Source organism: Myxine glutinosa, chromosome 3, assembly GCF_964187855.1.
Source record: "Myxine glutinosa chromosome 3, kmMyxGlut1.1, whole genome shotgun sequence".
Lineage (NCBI taxonomy): Eukaryota > Metazoa > Chordata > Myxini > Myxiniformes > Myxinidae > Myxine > Myxine glutinosa.
The window spans coordinates 124,831,741-124,845,062 of record NC_136263.1 but is presented as its reverse complement, the minus strand read 5'-3'; the positions used below and the strand labels follow the sequence as shown (position 1 = coordinate 124,845,062).

Below are 13,322 nucleotides of genomic sequence, written 5' to 3'. Positions count from 1 at the left end.
TTTACCAGACTACCCTGACATATTTACCAGCCTACCCTGACATATTTACTCGCCCCCCTCACATATGTACCAGCCTACCCTGACATATTTACCAGCCTACCCTGACATATTTACCAGCCGATCCTCACATATGTACCAGCCCACCCTCACATATTTACCAGCCTATCCTCACATATGTACCAGCCCACCCTCACATATTTACCAGACTACCCTCATATATGCACCAGCCCACCCTCATATTTACCAGCCTACCCTCACATATGTACCAGCCTACCCTCACATAAGTACCAGCCCACCATCACATATTTACCAGCCGACCCCCACATATTTACCAGCCCACCCTCACATATTTACCAGCCCACCCTCACATATTTACCAGCATACCCTGACATATTTACCAGCCTACCCCCACATATTTACCAGCCTACCCTCACATATGCACCAGCCTACCCTGACATATGTTCCAGCCTACCCCCACATATTTACCAGCCTACCCTCACATATGTACCAGCCTATCCCCACATATTTACCAGCCTACCCTGACATATTTACCTGCCTACCCCCACATATTTACCAGCCTACCTCCACATATTTACCAGCCTACCCCCACATATTTACCAGCCTACCCCCACATATTTACCTGCCTATCCCCACATATTTACGAGCCTACCCCCACATATGTACCAGCCTACCCCCACATATGTACCAGCCTACCCCTACATATTTACCATCCTACCCTCACATATTTACCTGCGTATCCCCACATATTTACCAGCCTATCCCCACATATTTACCAGCCTACCCCCACATATTTACCAACCTACACTCACATATTTACCAGCCTACCCTCACATATTTACCAGCCTACCCCCACATATTTACCAGCCTACCCCCACATATTTCCTTGCCTGCCCTCACATATTTACCAGCCTACCCCCCACATATTTACCAGCCTATCCCCACATATTTACCAGCCTACCCCCACATATTTCCTTGCCTACCCTCACATGCTTACCAGCCTATCCCCACATTTACCAGCCTATCCCCACATTTTCCTTGCCTACCCTCACATATTTACCAGCCTACCCCCACATATTTACCAGTCTACCCTCACATATTTACCAGCCTACCCTCACATATTTACCAGCCTACCCCCACATATTTACCAGCCTTCCCCCACATATTTCCTTGCCTACCCTCACAAATTTACCAGCCTACCCCCACATATTTACCAGCCTAGCCCCACATATTTACCAGCCTACTCCCACATATTTACCAGCCTACCCCCACATACTTACCAGCCTACCCCCACATATTTACCAGCCTACCCCCACATATTTCCTTGCCTACCCTCACATATTTACCAGCCTACCCTCACATATTTACCAGCCTACCCTCACATATTTACCAGCCTACCCCCACATATTTACCAGCCTACCCCCACATATTTACCAGCCTACCCCCACATATTTCCTTGCCTACCCTCACATATTTACCAGCCTACCCCCACATATTTACCAGCCTATCCCCACATATTTACCAGCCTACTCCCACATAGTTACCAGCCTACCCCCACATATTTACCAGCCTACCCTCACATATTTACCAGCCTACCCCCACATATTTACCAGCCTACCCCCACATATTTCCTTGCCTACCCTCACATATTTACCAGCCTACCCCCACATATTTTCCATCCTACCCCCACATATTTACCAGCCTACCCTCACATATGTACCAGCCCACCCTGACATATTTACCAGCCTACCCTCACATACTTACCAGCCGACCCCCACATATTTTCCATCCTACCCCCACATATTTACCAGCCTACCCTCACATATGTACCAGCCCACCCTCACATATTTACCAGCCTACCCCCACATATTTACGAGCCTACCCCCACATATTTATGAGCCTTTCCTCACATATTTACCAGCCTACCCTCACATATTTAACAGCCTACCCTCACATATTTTCCATCCTACCCCCACATATTTACCAGCCTACCCTCACATATGTACCAGCCCACCCTCACATATTTACCAGCCTACTCCCACATATTTACTAGCCTACCCCCACATATGTACCAGCCCACCCTGACATATTTACCAGCCTACCCCCACATATTTACTAGCCTACCCTCACATATTTACCAGCCTACCCTCACATATTTACCAGCCTACCCTCACATATTTACCAGCCTACCCTCACATATTTACCTGCCTATCCCCACATATTTACCAGCCTACCCTCACATATTTACCAGCCTGCTCCCACATATTTACCAGCCTACCCCCACATATTTACCAGCCTGCTCCCACATATTTACCAGCCTGCTCCCACATATTTACCAGCCTACCCCCACATATTTACCTGCCTACCCCCACATATTTACCAGCCTGCTCCCACATATTTACCAGCCTACCCTCACATATTTACCAGCCTGCTCCCACATATTTACCAGCCTACCCTCACATATTTACCAGCCTGCTCCCACATATTTACCAGCCTACCCCCACATATTTACCAGCCTACCCCCACATATTTACCAGCCTGCTCCCACATATTTACCAGCCTGCTCCCACATATTTACCAGCCTACCCCCACATATTTACCTGCCTACCCCCACATATTTACGAGCCTACCCCCACATATTTACCAGCCTACCCTCACATATTTACCAGCCTGCTCCCACATATTTACCAGCCTACCCCCACATATTTACCTGCCTACCCCCACATATTTACCAGCCTGCTCCCACATATTTACCAGCCTACCCCACATATTTACTCTTTGTTCATTTAAAAATAACTTGTTAGGATGAATTCATCTTGTGTGAGTATTGAAACCTCCACGAGCCAGCATCATCGTCCATTAACAAACTTCAAATTAACACACGTGCCAGTCGACACAGCGTGAAAAGGAAAACTGCATAGTGTGACTTTCCGCATTATTGCAGTGTTTCCATCAGGTCGTGTCTACCCAGAGGCAATTTCCTACGTGCTAGAAAGAGGCAGAAGACAGTTTGTAATTGTTCGCACAATGTGGATGTGACAAGCAGTCAAATACATGCAGGTCTGGCTTTCCATTTGCTACGACAGTGGAAGAACATTCACAGTCGAGTCCCATTATTTCATGCATAACAAAGTACAAGCATAGGCCTGTAAAAAAAACTCCCTGAGAATTGGAATGGAATTAGAAAGCGTAAATGCAATGGGCACAAGGAGATCAAATGCAATGAGAGACGTGAAAAGCATTGCATTTTGAATTGTGTTAACAAAATGGCAGTGATTCTTGCGCCATTTACGCTTGCTTATGCTTGTTCTGAAGTACATACATTTGCTCCAATGAATTAAATTTCATATTTCCAAGTTACCGCGTGCACCTGCTTATTTGCAAAAATCATCTCTTGCAGGAATTTTTATTAATTACACATTCCGCTTCTTGGATGATCTCTTTGCGGTGACAGAACGAAATGTGGGAATTGCAGATTCAGGCTTTTCTGATTTGCAGTTTATGTGCATGACCAATGCATTGTAGGAGAAAACGAGTCTAATCTGTGAACCCTAACCCTAAACCTAATCCTAACCCTAACAACTCTGCTGACAGCATCTATAAAGCACAATAATTTGTTTGGCTATATGTACAGGTAATATATGTCAAGGCAACCAAAGGTCGTTTTATGAAAACACCGAAAGATGTTTTTTTGGTGATGTCAACGGAAGAGATTGTAATTTAGACCTTATGCAGGTTACGTTTTTATGTTGTTGGAAAAATGGTTTTGAATAGGAGGCCCTCTTCTAAACCAGTGTATTAGTTATTCTATAAGCATAGCACATCCGAGGGAAAAAATTATAAGTGGAATCGACAGCAGTCTATAATTAAACTGAAAGCATACAGTTCTTTGGGCTTACAGAAATAACGCATTACTTTTAATCTGAAGAGCATGCCTGATGGGAATAAAGCATAAACCATCAGGATTCCTTCCATCCATGTAATGTGTTATTTATATATATATATATATATATATATATATATATATATATATATATATATACTACATGACCAAAAGTATGTGGACACCCGGACATCACACATCTCATTCTAAAATCATGGGCATTAATATGGAGTTGGTTCCGTCCCTTTGCTGCTATAACAGCCTCCACTCTTTTGGGAAGGCTTTCCACTAGATGTTGGAACATTGCTGAGGAGATTTGCTTCCATTTAGCCACAAGAGCATTAGTGGGGTCGGGAACTGATGTTGGGCGATTCGGCCTGGCTCGCAGTCGGCATTCCAATTCATCCCAAATGTGCTTGATGGGGTTCAGATCAGGGCTCTGTGCAGGCCAGTCAAGTTCTTCCACACCAATCTCGACAAACCGTTTCTGTATCGACCTCGCTTTGTGCACTCGGGCATTGTCATGCTGAAACAGGAAAGGGCCTTCCCCAAACTGTTGCCACAAAGTTGGAAGCACACAATCGTCTAGAATGTCATTGTATGCTGTAGCGTTAAGATTTCCCTTCACTGGAACTAAGGGGCTGAGCCCGAACTATGAAAAAACACCCCCAGACCATTATTCCTCCTCCACCAAACTTCACAGTTTGCACTATGCATTCAGGCAGGTAGCGATCTCCTGGCATCCGCCAAACCCAGATTCGTCCATTGGACTGCCAGATGGTGAAGCGTGATTCATCACTCCAGAGAACGCGTTTCCACTGCTCCAGAGTCCAATGGCGGTGAGCTTTACACCACTCCAGCCGACGCTTGGCATTGCACATGGTGATCTTAGGCTTGTGTGCTGCTGCTCGGCCATGGAAACCCATTTCATGAAGCTCCCGACGAACAGTTGTTGCACTGACGTTGCTTCCAGAGGCAGTTTGGAACTCGGTAGTTCGTGTTGCAACCAAGGACAGATTTCATTACTACGCGCTTTAGCACTCGGCAGTCCCATTCTGTGAGCTTGTGTGGCCTACCACTTCGCGACTGAGCTGTTGTTGCTCCTAGACATTTCCACTTCACAATAACAGCACTTACAGTTGACCGGGCAGCTCTAGCAGGGTAGAAATTTGACGAACTGACTTGTTGGAAAGGTGGCATCCTATGACGGTTCCATGTTGAAAGTCACTGAGCTCTTCAGTATGGCACATTCTACTGCCAATGTTTATTGATGGAGATTGATGGCTGTGTGTTTGATTATATATACCTGTCAGCAATGGGTGTGGCTGAAATATTGGATGTTCCGCCAGCTACGAAAACAAGTCAACCCCGCGAATTATAGAATGCAAATACTTCATTAAATCGATTACAATTTGCAATTCGTTGCTAAATCATCATCAGACATCTTACACAATGAAAATGCTTCGGGGGATGTTCCACCAGCTGCGTAAACATGTCAACCCGGCAAATTATAGAATGAAAATGCTTCATTAAATCTACTAGCAACGATACCCACCCTATGGGCAGGGCTTCAATTGGGAAGCCCAAATGAAAAGGCAAAATATCAGAAATTGAAGGCTTTTTTATTTTAAACGATTCATATAAACATCCGTTGAATCATATCACACGGAAATCATCAAAATCTAAATAGTACATGGTGCCCATTTTGAAAAAAGATTGAATTTGGCAAAATGGAAGCGGCCGCTGCACGTCTTTCTCAGTTGCATATTTATGTGTGAAGAGTGCGCTCCAAATCTGTAACACGGAAGCGGCCGCTACACCTGTTTCTCAGTCGCTTTGCACACGCTGCCGTGTTACTTCGGAGCCGCACATTTATATAGGAAGAGTTCGTCAGGAGTCGATCTACTCTCTCCTGGTACGTAGAATAAACAGTATTTGTAGAATTTCAACAAAAGCCACATCACTGTTCATATCGGTAAATATTATTCCATCGTGTTTGGGAAAATTGGAATATTGGAAAAATTGGAAAAACAATATAGCCTATTTTACTCCCAGGGGTCCCAGGAATACCCACCCAAAATATCGTTGCGATCGGTTGAGCCGTTTTTGCGGTACCTTCGAACGGACGGACGGACATTTGGCGAATTATAGTAAGATTATTATTGAAATTAGCAGATAGGCTCAATACGGCATCATCTGATAACATCCCCCACAAACAATGTGCAGAGTATTCACTCCTCTCGCAGCTACCCACAATACTCGCATTCCTACATATACAGACTGTGTCATCGATCTTGATCATTGTTCTCGTCCCGTTGCTTTGACCTGCGTTTTTGACTCTCGCTCTGCTCATCGTTCAATCATGGCTCCCAAACGCAAGACCAGTGCCGGAGATGCGTCGACTACCAAGAGGCAGAAGAAAGTGATGTGCCTGAGCCAGAAAGTGGAGCTGCTCGACCGGGTTTCGAAAGGAGAGAGTGCAGCCTCTGTGGGCAGCTATTACGGCGTCAACGAAACCACCGATCGCTAAATAGGGAAGAAGGAGAAGGCGATTCGTGAGAGAGTTTCAGTGAGCTGTATCGAGAGCATAGGTGGTCACCCATGTCCGGAATGTCCACATGGAAAGGATGGCAAAGACTCTCAGAATATGTATCGAGGACAACAGGCAGACGAGGGACCTCATGCTGAAAACCATAATGCTAAACCGTTCCCGAAACCCGCACATCGAGGACGAGTTGGACGTCATTCCAAAGGTTTCTGAGGAGGAGGAGGCGGAGGCTGGCAGTAATGAGGAAGAGATGCCGAGGTCCAACCTCACAGACCAGTTCATGGGCGAGGTGCTGCAGGACATGCGGGCAATTGCCGACAGGGTGCAAAACGCTGACCCAGTCGTGGAGAGGTTACTCAAGTTCAAGACGGGCTTGGATGATGTGCTGCTCCCGTACAAAGGGCAACATCAAAATCTTGGGCAAACTGTCAGGCAGCACTCCATAACCAATCTTCACCCCTGCTCCCAACACCTCAAGACCATCAACACCCTCTCCTGCCTTCCTCTTAGTGTCCTCACCAGCATTCTCACTTTCTCCTGCCTCTCCTGGCTCTACCTTAGTGCACGATTTTGCTGCACCATCATTTGGATCGCCCTCAATTTCGAGTAATTCATGGGATTTTAATTCATCACCATCATCATCACCATCATCATCATCATCATCATCATTTGAAAGTTTCGTGTGTTTGTAAAATTAATTTTTTAAACGGTACATGATGGTGTGTTTTTTTTTTACTTTCACGGTATGGTATGGTTAAGCACATTTAATAAACTGTAAGCGCATTCTTTCAATAAATTGGAAATGGTAACTGGTGTTGTGTTTTTTTATTTTTAATTTGTAAGCATTTTTTGTGAAACTGTAATCATGTGCATTTCCGGTCGTAAGCACTTTAAACTTTAAAAAATTTCCTCTATCAATCAGGAATCGCAGGGAACCTATAACATATCCCCATTTTCCGCATTGAAACAATGCCGCGGCATACATTTGCGGGATTTTTATCGACCTTCGTGGATTATCGTTGACATTCGCGGGTTTTGTCTTGCCATTTCTGGGACTTTCATCGACCTTCGCAGATTATGGTCGACATTCTCGGGATTATCCTCACTACACCATTCGCGGATTTTGGCTCACCATTCTCGGGATTTTCCTCACCATTCTCGGATTTTCCGAACCATTTGTGGATTTTTGCCTCACCGTTCGTGGTTTGGTCCTCTTTATTCGTGGATTTTCGCGACTCCTGAACCTATCCCCCCTTTTTACATTGAAACAATGCCCCGCAATTCACAGTTTCGCAATTCGCGGGTTTTTCAGGAATGTATCCCCTGCGAATAGCAAGGTCCCATGGTATATGTATATATATATTGTTGCGGATTTGAGAATCCTGTGTAATTGTTGTAAATATCACCCTCTGTAAGTGTAATGAATTCTTGTAAATATCTCCGTTTTGTGTGTAAAGGTCAAAGGTCGTCCTCTTAGTTAGTCCATATACATGCACGTAGGCCACCATATACCCTTCTAAATAGTTATTTCCGTATTATGTGTATTAGTTTAAGGCTGTGTTTCCCATTAATTGACTCTGCATTGCACCGAATTGAAATAAGATAGATCCCCTTTCAATTCCCTATAAGCCTCTATTGCCAACGGCATTCGCCGCCATTGCCATGTGCTCTAACTCGGAGAAGAAAGGCGTGTCTCCACCTTGTCATAAGAAGGAGGAGTGAACCAGCCCCGATCAACCAACCAAGCACGAGGGGTTTGGCTTGAGAGGGTGGAGAAAGAACGATCGGGCAGTTTCGCGAACGTTCCAGGGTGTGGCGCTATAAAACCCGTCACGCGGCGCCCCCCACCTCAGTTCAGTGGAGGAGGAGCAGAAGAGAGTTGAGTTCAGTAGAGTTGAAGTTGAGTTCAGTGGAGGAGGAGCAGCAGAGTTCAGTTCGGTGGAGGAGCGAGCACTGAGAGAGTTGAGTGAACCAACCGCAGCTTTGACACCACCGTAGTCCGGCCCCCCTGTGACACGCAGCTTCGACCCGCTGCTATGTGGGAATCAGATTGCTGTGGGATCGGTGGCATCGGTGGCCGTCGAGGTCGAGCCCGACGTCCCGGGCGGGAGCAAAACTCCAGCTGAACCTTCCTCCCCTTCCAGCCATTCGTTCCTGTCATTCCTATCATCATTCCCCGTGTAAGTCTGACTGTCGTTCGTCTTTTGTGTTGTCCTGGGGTTTAAGTAAGACTGCATAGGTAAGCTAGAATTGCTCTGTGTCCTTCTGATCCTTCCATCCTTCTGTAAATTCTTTTCGTTTCTTTCCTCCTCCTTGGTTTCTTTCATTGTGTACATAATAGTTAGTAATAATTCCTGTTCTTCCTACCTTGCCTTCTTTCCTTCACATCCGTTCGTCCTTGTCTTTTCCCCATTGAGTACCTGTGGCACGATTTGGCCAACGTTTCGGAATCGGGTTAGTGAATGATAATGACTCGAACTTCGGGTTGCTAAAAACCGCTCGGCAATTATAACATCTAAAACCGGGGTTCGAGCGGTACTTGCCTCCCTGTTCTGCGGAGGTATGGATAAAGGTATTCGGGATAAACCCTGGACCCATAACCCTGATCCGTTCCATCCCGCGGGAGAGCGTTACAAGTACCAGGAGCGGAGACGGTCAGCTTAACAAGACAAGGGGCTAACCACCTCTTGCTAAGGGGGAAGAGCCGTTCTCCGTATCCGCAACAATATATATATATATATTTATATATATATATATACTAGCTTGGCTCGGCTCGCTAGGCTCGCCTCACCACGCATCGTTACTGAGGAACGGGCTTATTTTAGCTGAGGATAATGACTGTACCTGAGTTGCTGTGTTGTCATGATTTACACCAATCATAATACAAACAATTATTTTGCACAAATGTATTTGTTGTGTTTGTGATATTACATTTTTATAGGCAATTCAGGTTGAAGATTTAGGTTGAATGTTTTTTTTCAAGAAAGAACCCCTCAGCACATACATAGGGGAGGGGTAGGTGCAGACTGGAAATTTGGGACGATTACACCTCACCACACATCATTTAAAACACCTCACCATCACATAATTTAAAACACCTCACCACCGAGTATTTTAAAACACCTCACCACCAAGTAATTTAAAACACCTCACTACCATGTAATTCAAAACACCTCACCACCACGTAATTCAAAACACCTCACCCCCATGTAATTTAAAATACCTCACCCTCACGGAATTTAAAACACCTCACGCCAACCTAATTTAAAGCACCTCACCACCAAGTAATTTAAAACACCTCACCACCACGTAATTTAAAACAGCTCACCACCAAGTAATTTAAAACACCTCACCACCAAGTAATTTAAAACAGCTCACCCCCACATAATTGAAAACACCTCACCCCCATGTAATTTGAAACACCTCACCCCACCAAATTAAAAACACCGCACCACCACATAATCCAAAACACCTCACCACCACATAAACCAAAACACCTCACCACCACATAATTTAAAACACCTCACCACCACGTAATTCAAAACACCTCACCACCACGTAATTCAAAACACCTCACCACCAAGTAATTCAAAACACCTCACCACCAAGTAATTCAAAACACCTAATCACCAACTAATTCAAAACACCTCACCACCACATCATTAAAAACACCTCACCACCACGAAATTATAAATACCTCACCACCACGTGATTTAAAAACACCTCACCACCACGTCATTTAAAAACACCTCACCACCACGTGATTCAAAACCACCACCACGTTATTAAAAACACTTCACAACCACGGAAACAAAAGTTTGAGGGAGTAGTTAAGTGACAACACAGACACTGCCCAGATATGTATATATATAGATAAATGACTGTACCCGAGTTGCCGTTTTGTCATGGTTTACACCAATCATAATTCAAACAATCATTTTGCACAAATGTATTTGTAATATACGTGATATTACCTTTTATAAACAATTGAAGTTGAAAAAAAAAATTCCCGAAAAAACTCCCCCCCCCCAAAAAAAAAATTTGGAAATTTTTTCAAACAAATACCCTTAGGACATACCGACGGGAGAGATATGTGCATACCAGAAGTTTGGTACTATTTCACAAAAGTTTGAGGGAGTAGTTCAGTGACAACACAACACAAGACAACACAAGACAAGACAAGACAGACACTGCACAGATATATATATATATATCAATAAATTTCAATAAAAATTGGAAAAATTGAGATGTTCCAAAACTTTTGACCGGTGGTATATATATATATATATATATATATATATATATATATATATATATATATATATACCACCGGTCAAAAGTTTTAGAACATCTCAATTTTTCCAATTTTTATTGAAATTTACGCAGTTTAATATCTCAATGTACTCTGAAATTAAGCATAGAACAAACAAATAAACAATTGGAGATAAAAAAGAAATTTTAGAATCATTTTGTTTAACAAAATGTAATTTAAATTTTTGACTCAGCAAAGTAGCCACCTTTTGCAGATATAACCGCCGAACACACTCGTGGCATTCTTTCTACAATGGAAATCAAATATTGTTCGGGAAGTTCTTCCCAACGCTGTTGCAGAAGTTCCCACAAATGTGTTGCACTTGTAGGGTGCTTTGCTTTCACCCTTCTGTCCAGTTCATCCCAAACCAGATCGATGGGATTTAAGTCTGGAGACTGTGCTGGCCATTCCATGATTTGAAACCGACCGTCTTGTTCTTTTCCTCGAAGGTAGTTTTGCCATAGCCTGGAGGTGTCTTTAGGGTCATTATCTTTGTTGTTGTTGTTGTTGTTGTTGTTGTTGTTGTTGTTCGCACTGGCTGGGGGTGGGGGTATGTACGCATCCGGATGCAGTTGCTGCATGTGGATGGGTACGTGCCCCTGCTGGCCCACCTTAGCTGACCGTATCGAGGTTGAAGGGCCGAAACGGGATGATGCTGAGGACCTCGACTGAGGACCCGGTCAGTGCGGCACACTTGTGACCAGGTGTGTTTTGAACTTATATATATATATTTCTTGAGAAGCACAAAATATCCGACATTTCAGTATGAAATATTAACCAAGTATTTCTCGAAACTTTGGCGTCAGGAAGGGCATCCGGCCATAAAAAAAAACCCCAAAAACATTGCCTCAAACAGGGAACCATAATTGTCATGGGGCCCGCAAGGCCCCTGCTCTGGCAGGGAAAATGGCCTTAAAACGATCATTCATTCATTCATTTTTATTTCTCGAAACTACAAGCTCAGTTTGTCGTCTTGCTCAAGGTTTTCTCAAACCTCAATGCTTAGGGTGTATACTGAAGAGACTTCCATTGACCGAAAGTAATACAAAAGTAAGACAAGGGAAACCAGGTGAAGAGAAAAAGACTTGCATTCGGCACCGATTTAAATCAATCAACTTTGTCACATCACAGTGAACACATAAATAATAGCGTACCGTAAGTGTTGCACACAGTTGAAGTCAACTTGCCACAAAAGTTACAGAAGAGTGTATATTGGAATGGAAAGGTAATGACGATGTGATAAAAAAACAAACAAACGTGGCCGTGTTGAGAAGGAGATGTGCGACTTACAGCCATTTTCTTCATCTGCTAAAATGCTGATGACAGAGCAAGCGACAGCAAATCCCAGGAGCTGTAAAGCAGAGCAAACTGCTGTCACATCTGATGATACAATAATGAATATGTTCAGCATTTCACATTTTCTCCTGTACACCGCTGCTGCAAGCGAGACTCACGCACTGATGAACAAAAGAAACATAAATCATCTCCATGCATAAGTTGAAGAGCAAAACGGTTTCATTCTGGCATTGCAATTGCATGGACTCGGTTGGCAATAATTGGATACACGAATGTTCACAGGAGGAGGAAAGACCATGAGTAGCTATGGGATCCAAGGTTCACGGTGGAGCTTGTATGGAGATCATGTGCAGTATGTCATTTGTAGACAATGCGCACACATGTATGCTATATGGGATTTGAATATTGTTTCTCTGCATCAGGTCTCATCCTTTAGAAGGGATTACTAACAGCCCAACCAAAATTAATGTATGATGGCCGTGAGTTGCTAAAGACGGAAGGGAAAACCATAATTGGAACAACAGGAACAACAGGAACAGGAACAACAGGAACAACAGGAAGACACTTTCACATTACAGTATCTGAATTATTTCAGTTGGCCTGTTTAGGCCTTCCCCTCTAATGACATATCACAGGATGTTAGGATAGCCTTCAGGTATACACACTGGCCTCTAAATCTGAGTCCAGGTATAAACTGTCATCTGTGTTTCACAGGCAGTGTGATTCATCAGGTACGTGTGCCGTCCCTCGGATGGACGTTAAAATTGCCATCCCGTGTGTCGGCATTAGTTGGTGTTCATTAAAGATCCCACGTTGTGCTTCCTGAAAAGGAAGCGAGCAATCCCCGGCATCCTGAACAAATTCCAAATTCCCGCTCTAACTTAAAGACAACAACCACACGTCAATGGTACAGCTGTGCCCTTCGGGAAATGATGCCACCCACAGCCATATGCTCTAAACGAAAGAAGAAGAAGAACCCTACATCAAATCTCATATTCCATGTTCATTTATTCGTTGTCTAGTATTGTCTCAATGGTAATTGAAGGAAAAGTACAACGACGTGTTGTTTATGAGGTCCTTGCTACTATCTACCTGATACTTTCGAACAGGGTGCGATTTGTAAAATTTCCAGTAGGGGTAAAAATTGGCAGACATCATGGGTTTTTTTCCGTTATTTCTGACCTTTACAACTTGTAAACTATGCATGACAACAGTGACATAAAGCTGAAAATCACATTACAATCAAAATGTACAGCTAATGCATT

At 43.9% G+C, this 13,322-nt stretch overlaps 1 protein-coding gene across 1 annotated transcript in view; it reads right to left on the bottom strand.

Annotated features, from left to right (window-relative positions):
- The window catches only part of LOC137423229 (sodium/potassium-transporting ATPase subunit beta-1-interacting protein 3), a 763,631-nt gene that overhangs the window by 90,660 nt on the left and 659,649 nt on the right, over positions 1 to 13,322 (bottom strand). The window contains exon 5 of the mRNA XM_068110147.2: positions 12,052 to 12,112. Within this exon, the coding sequence (XP_067966248.1) occupies positions 12,052 to 12,112 (61 nt within the window). The remainder of the gene's footprint in view (positions 1 to 12,051; positions 12,113 to 13,322) is intronic.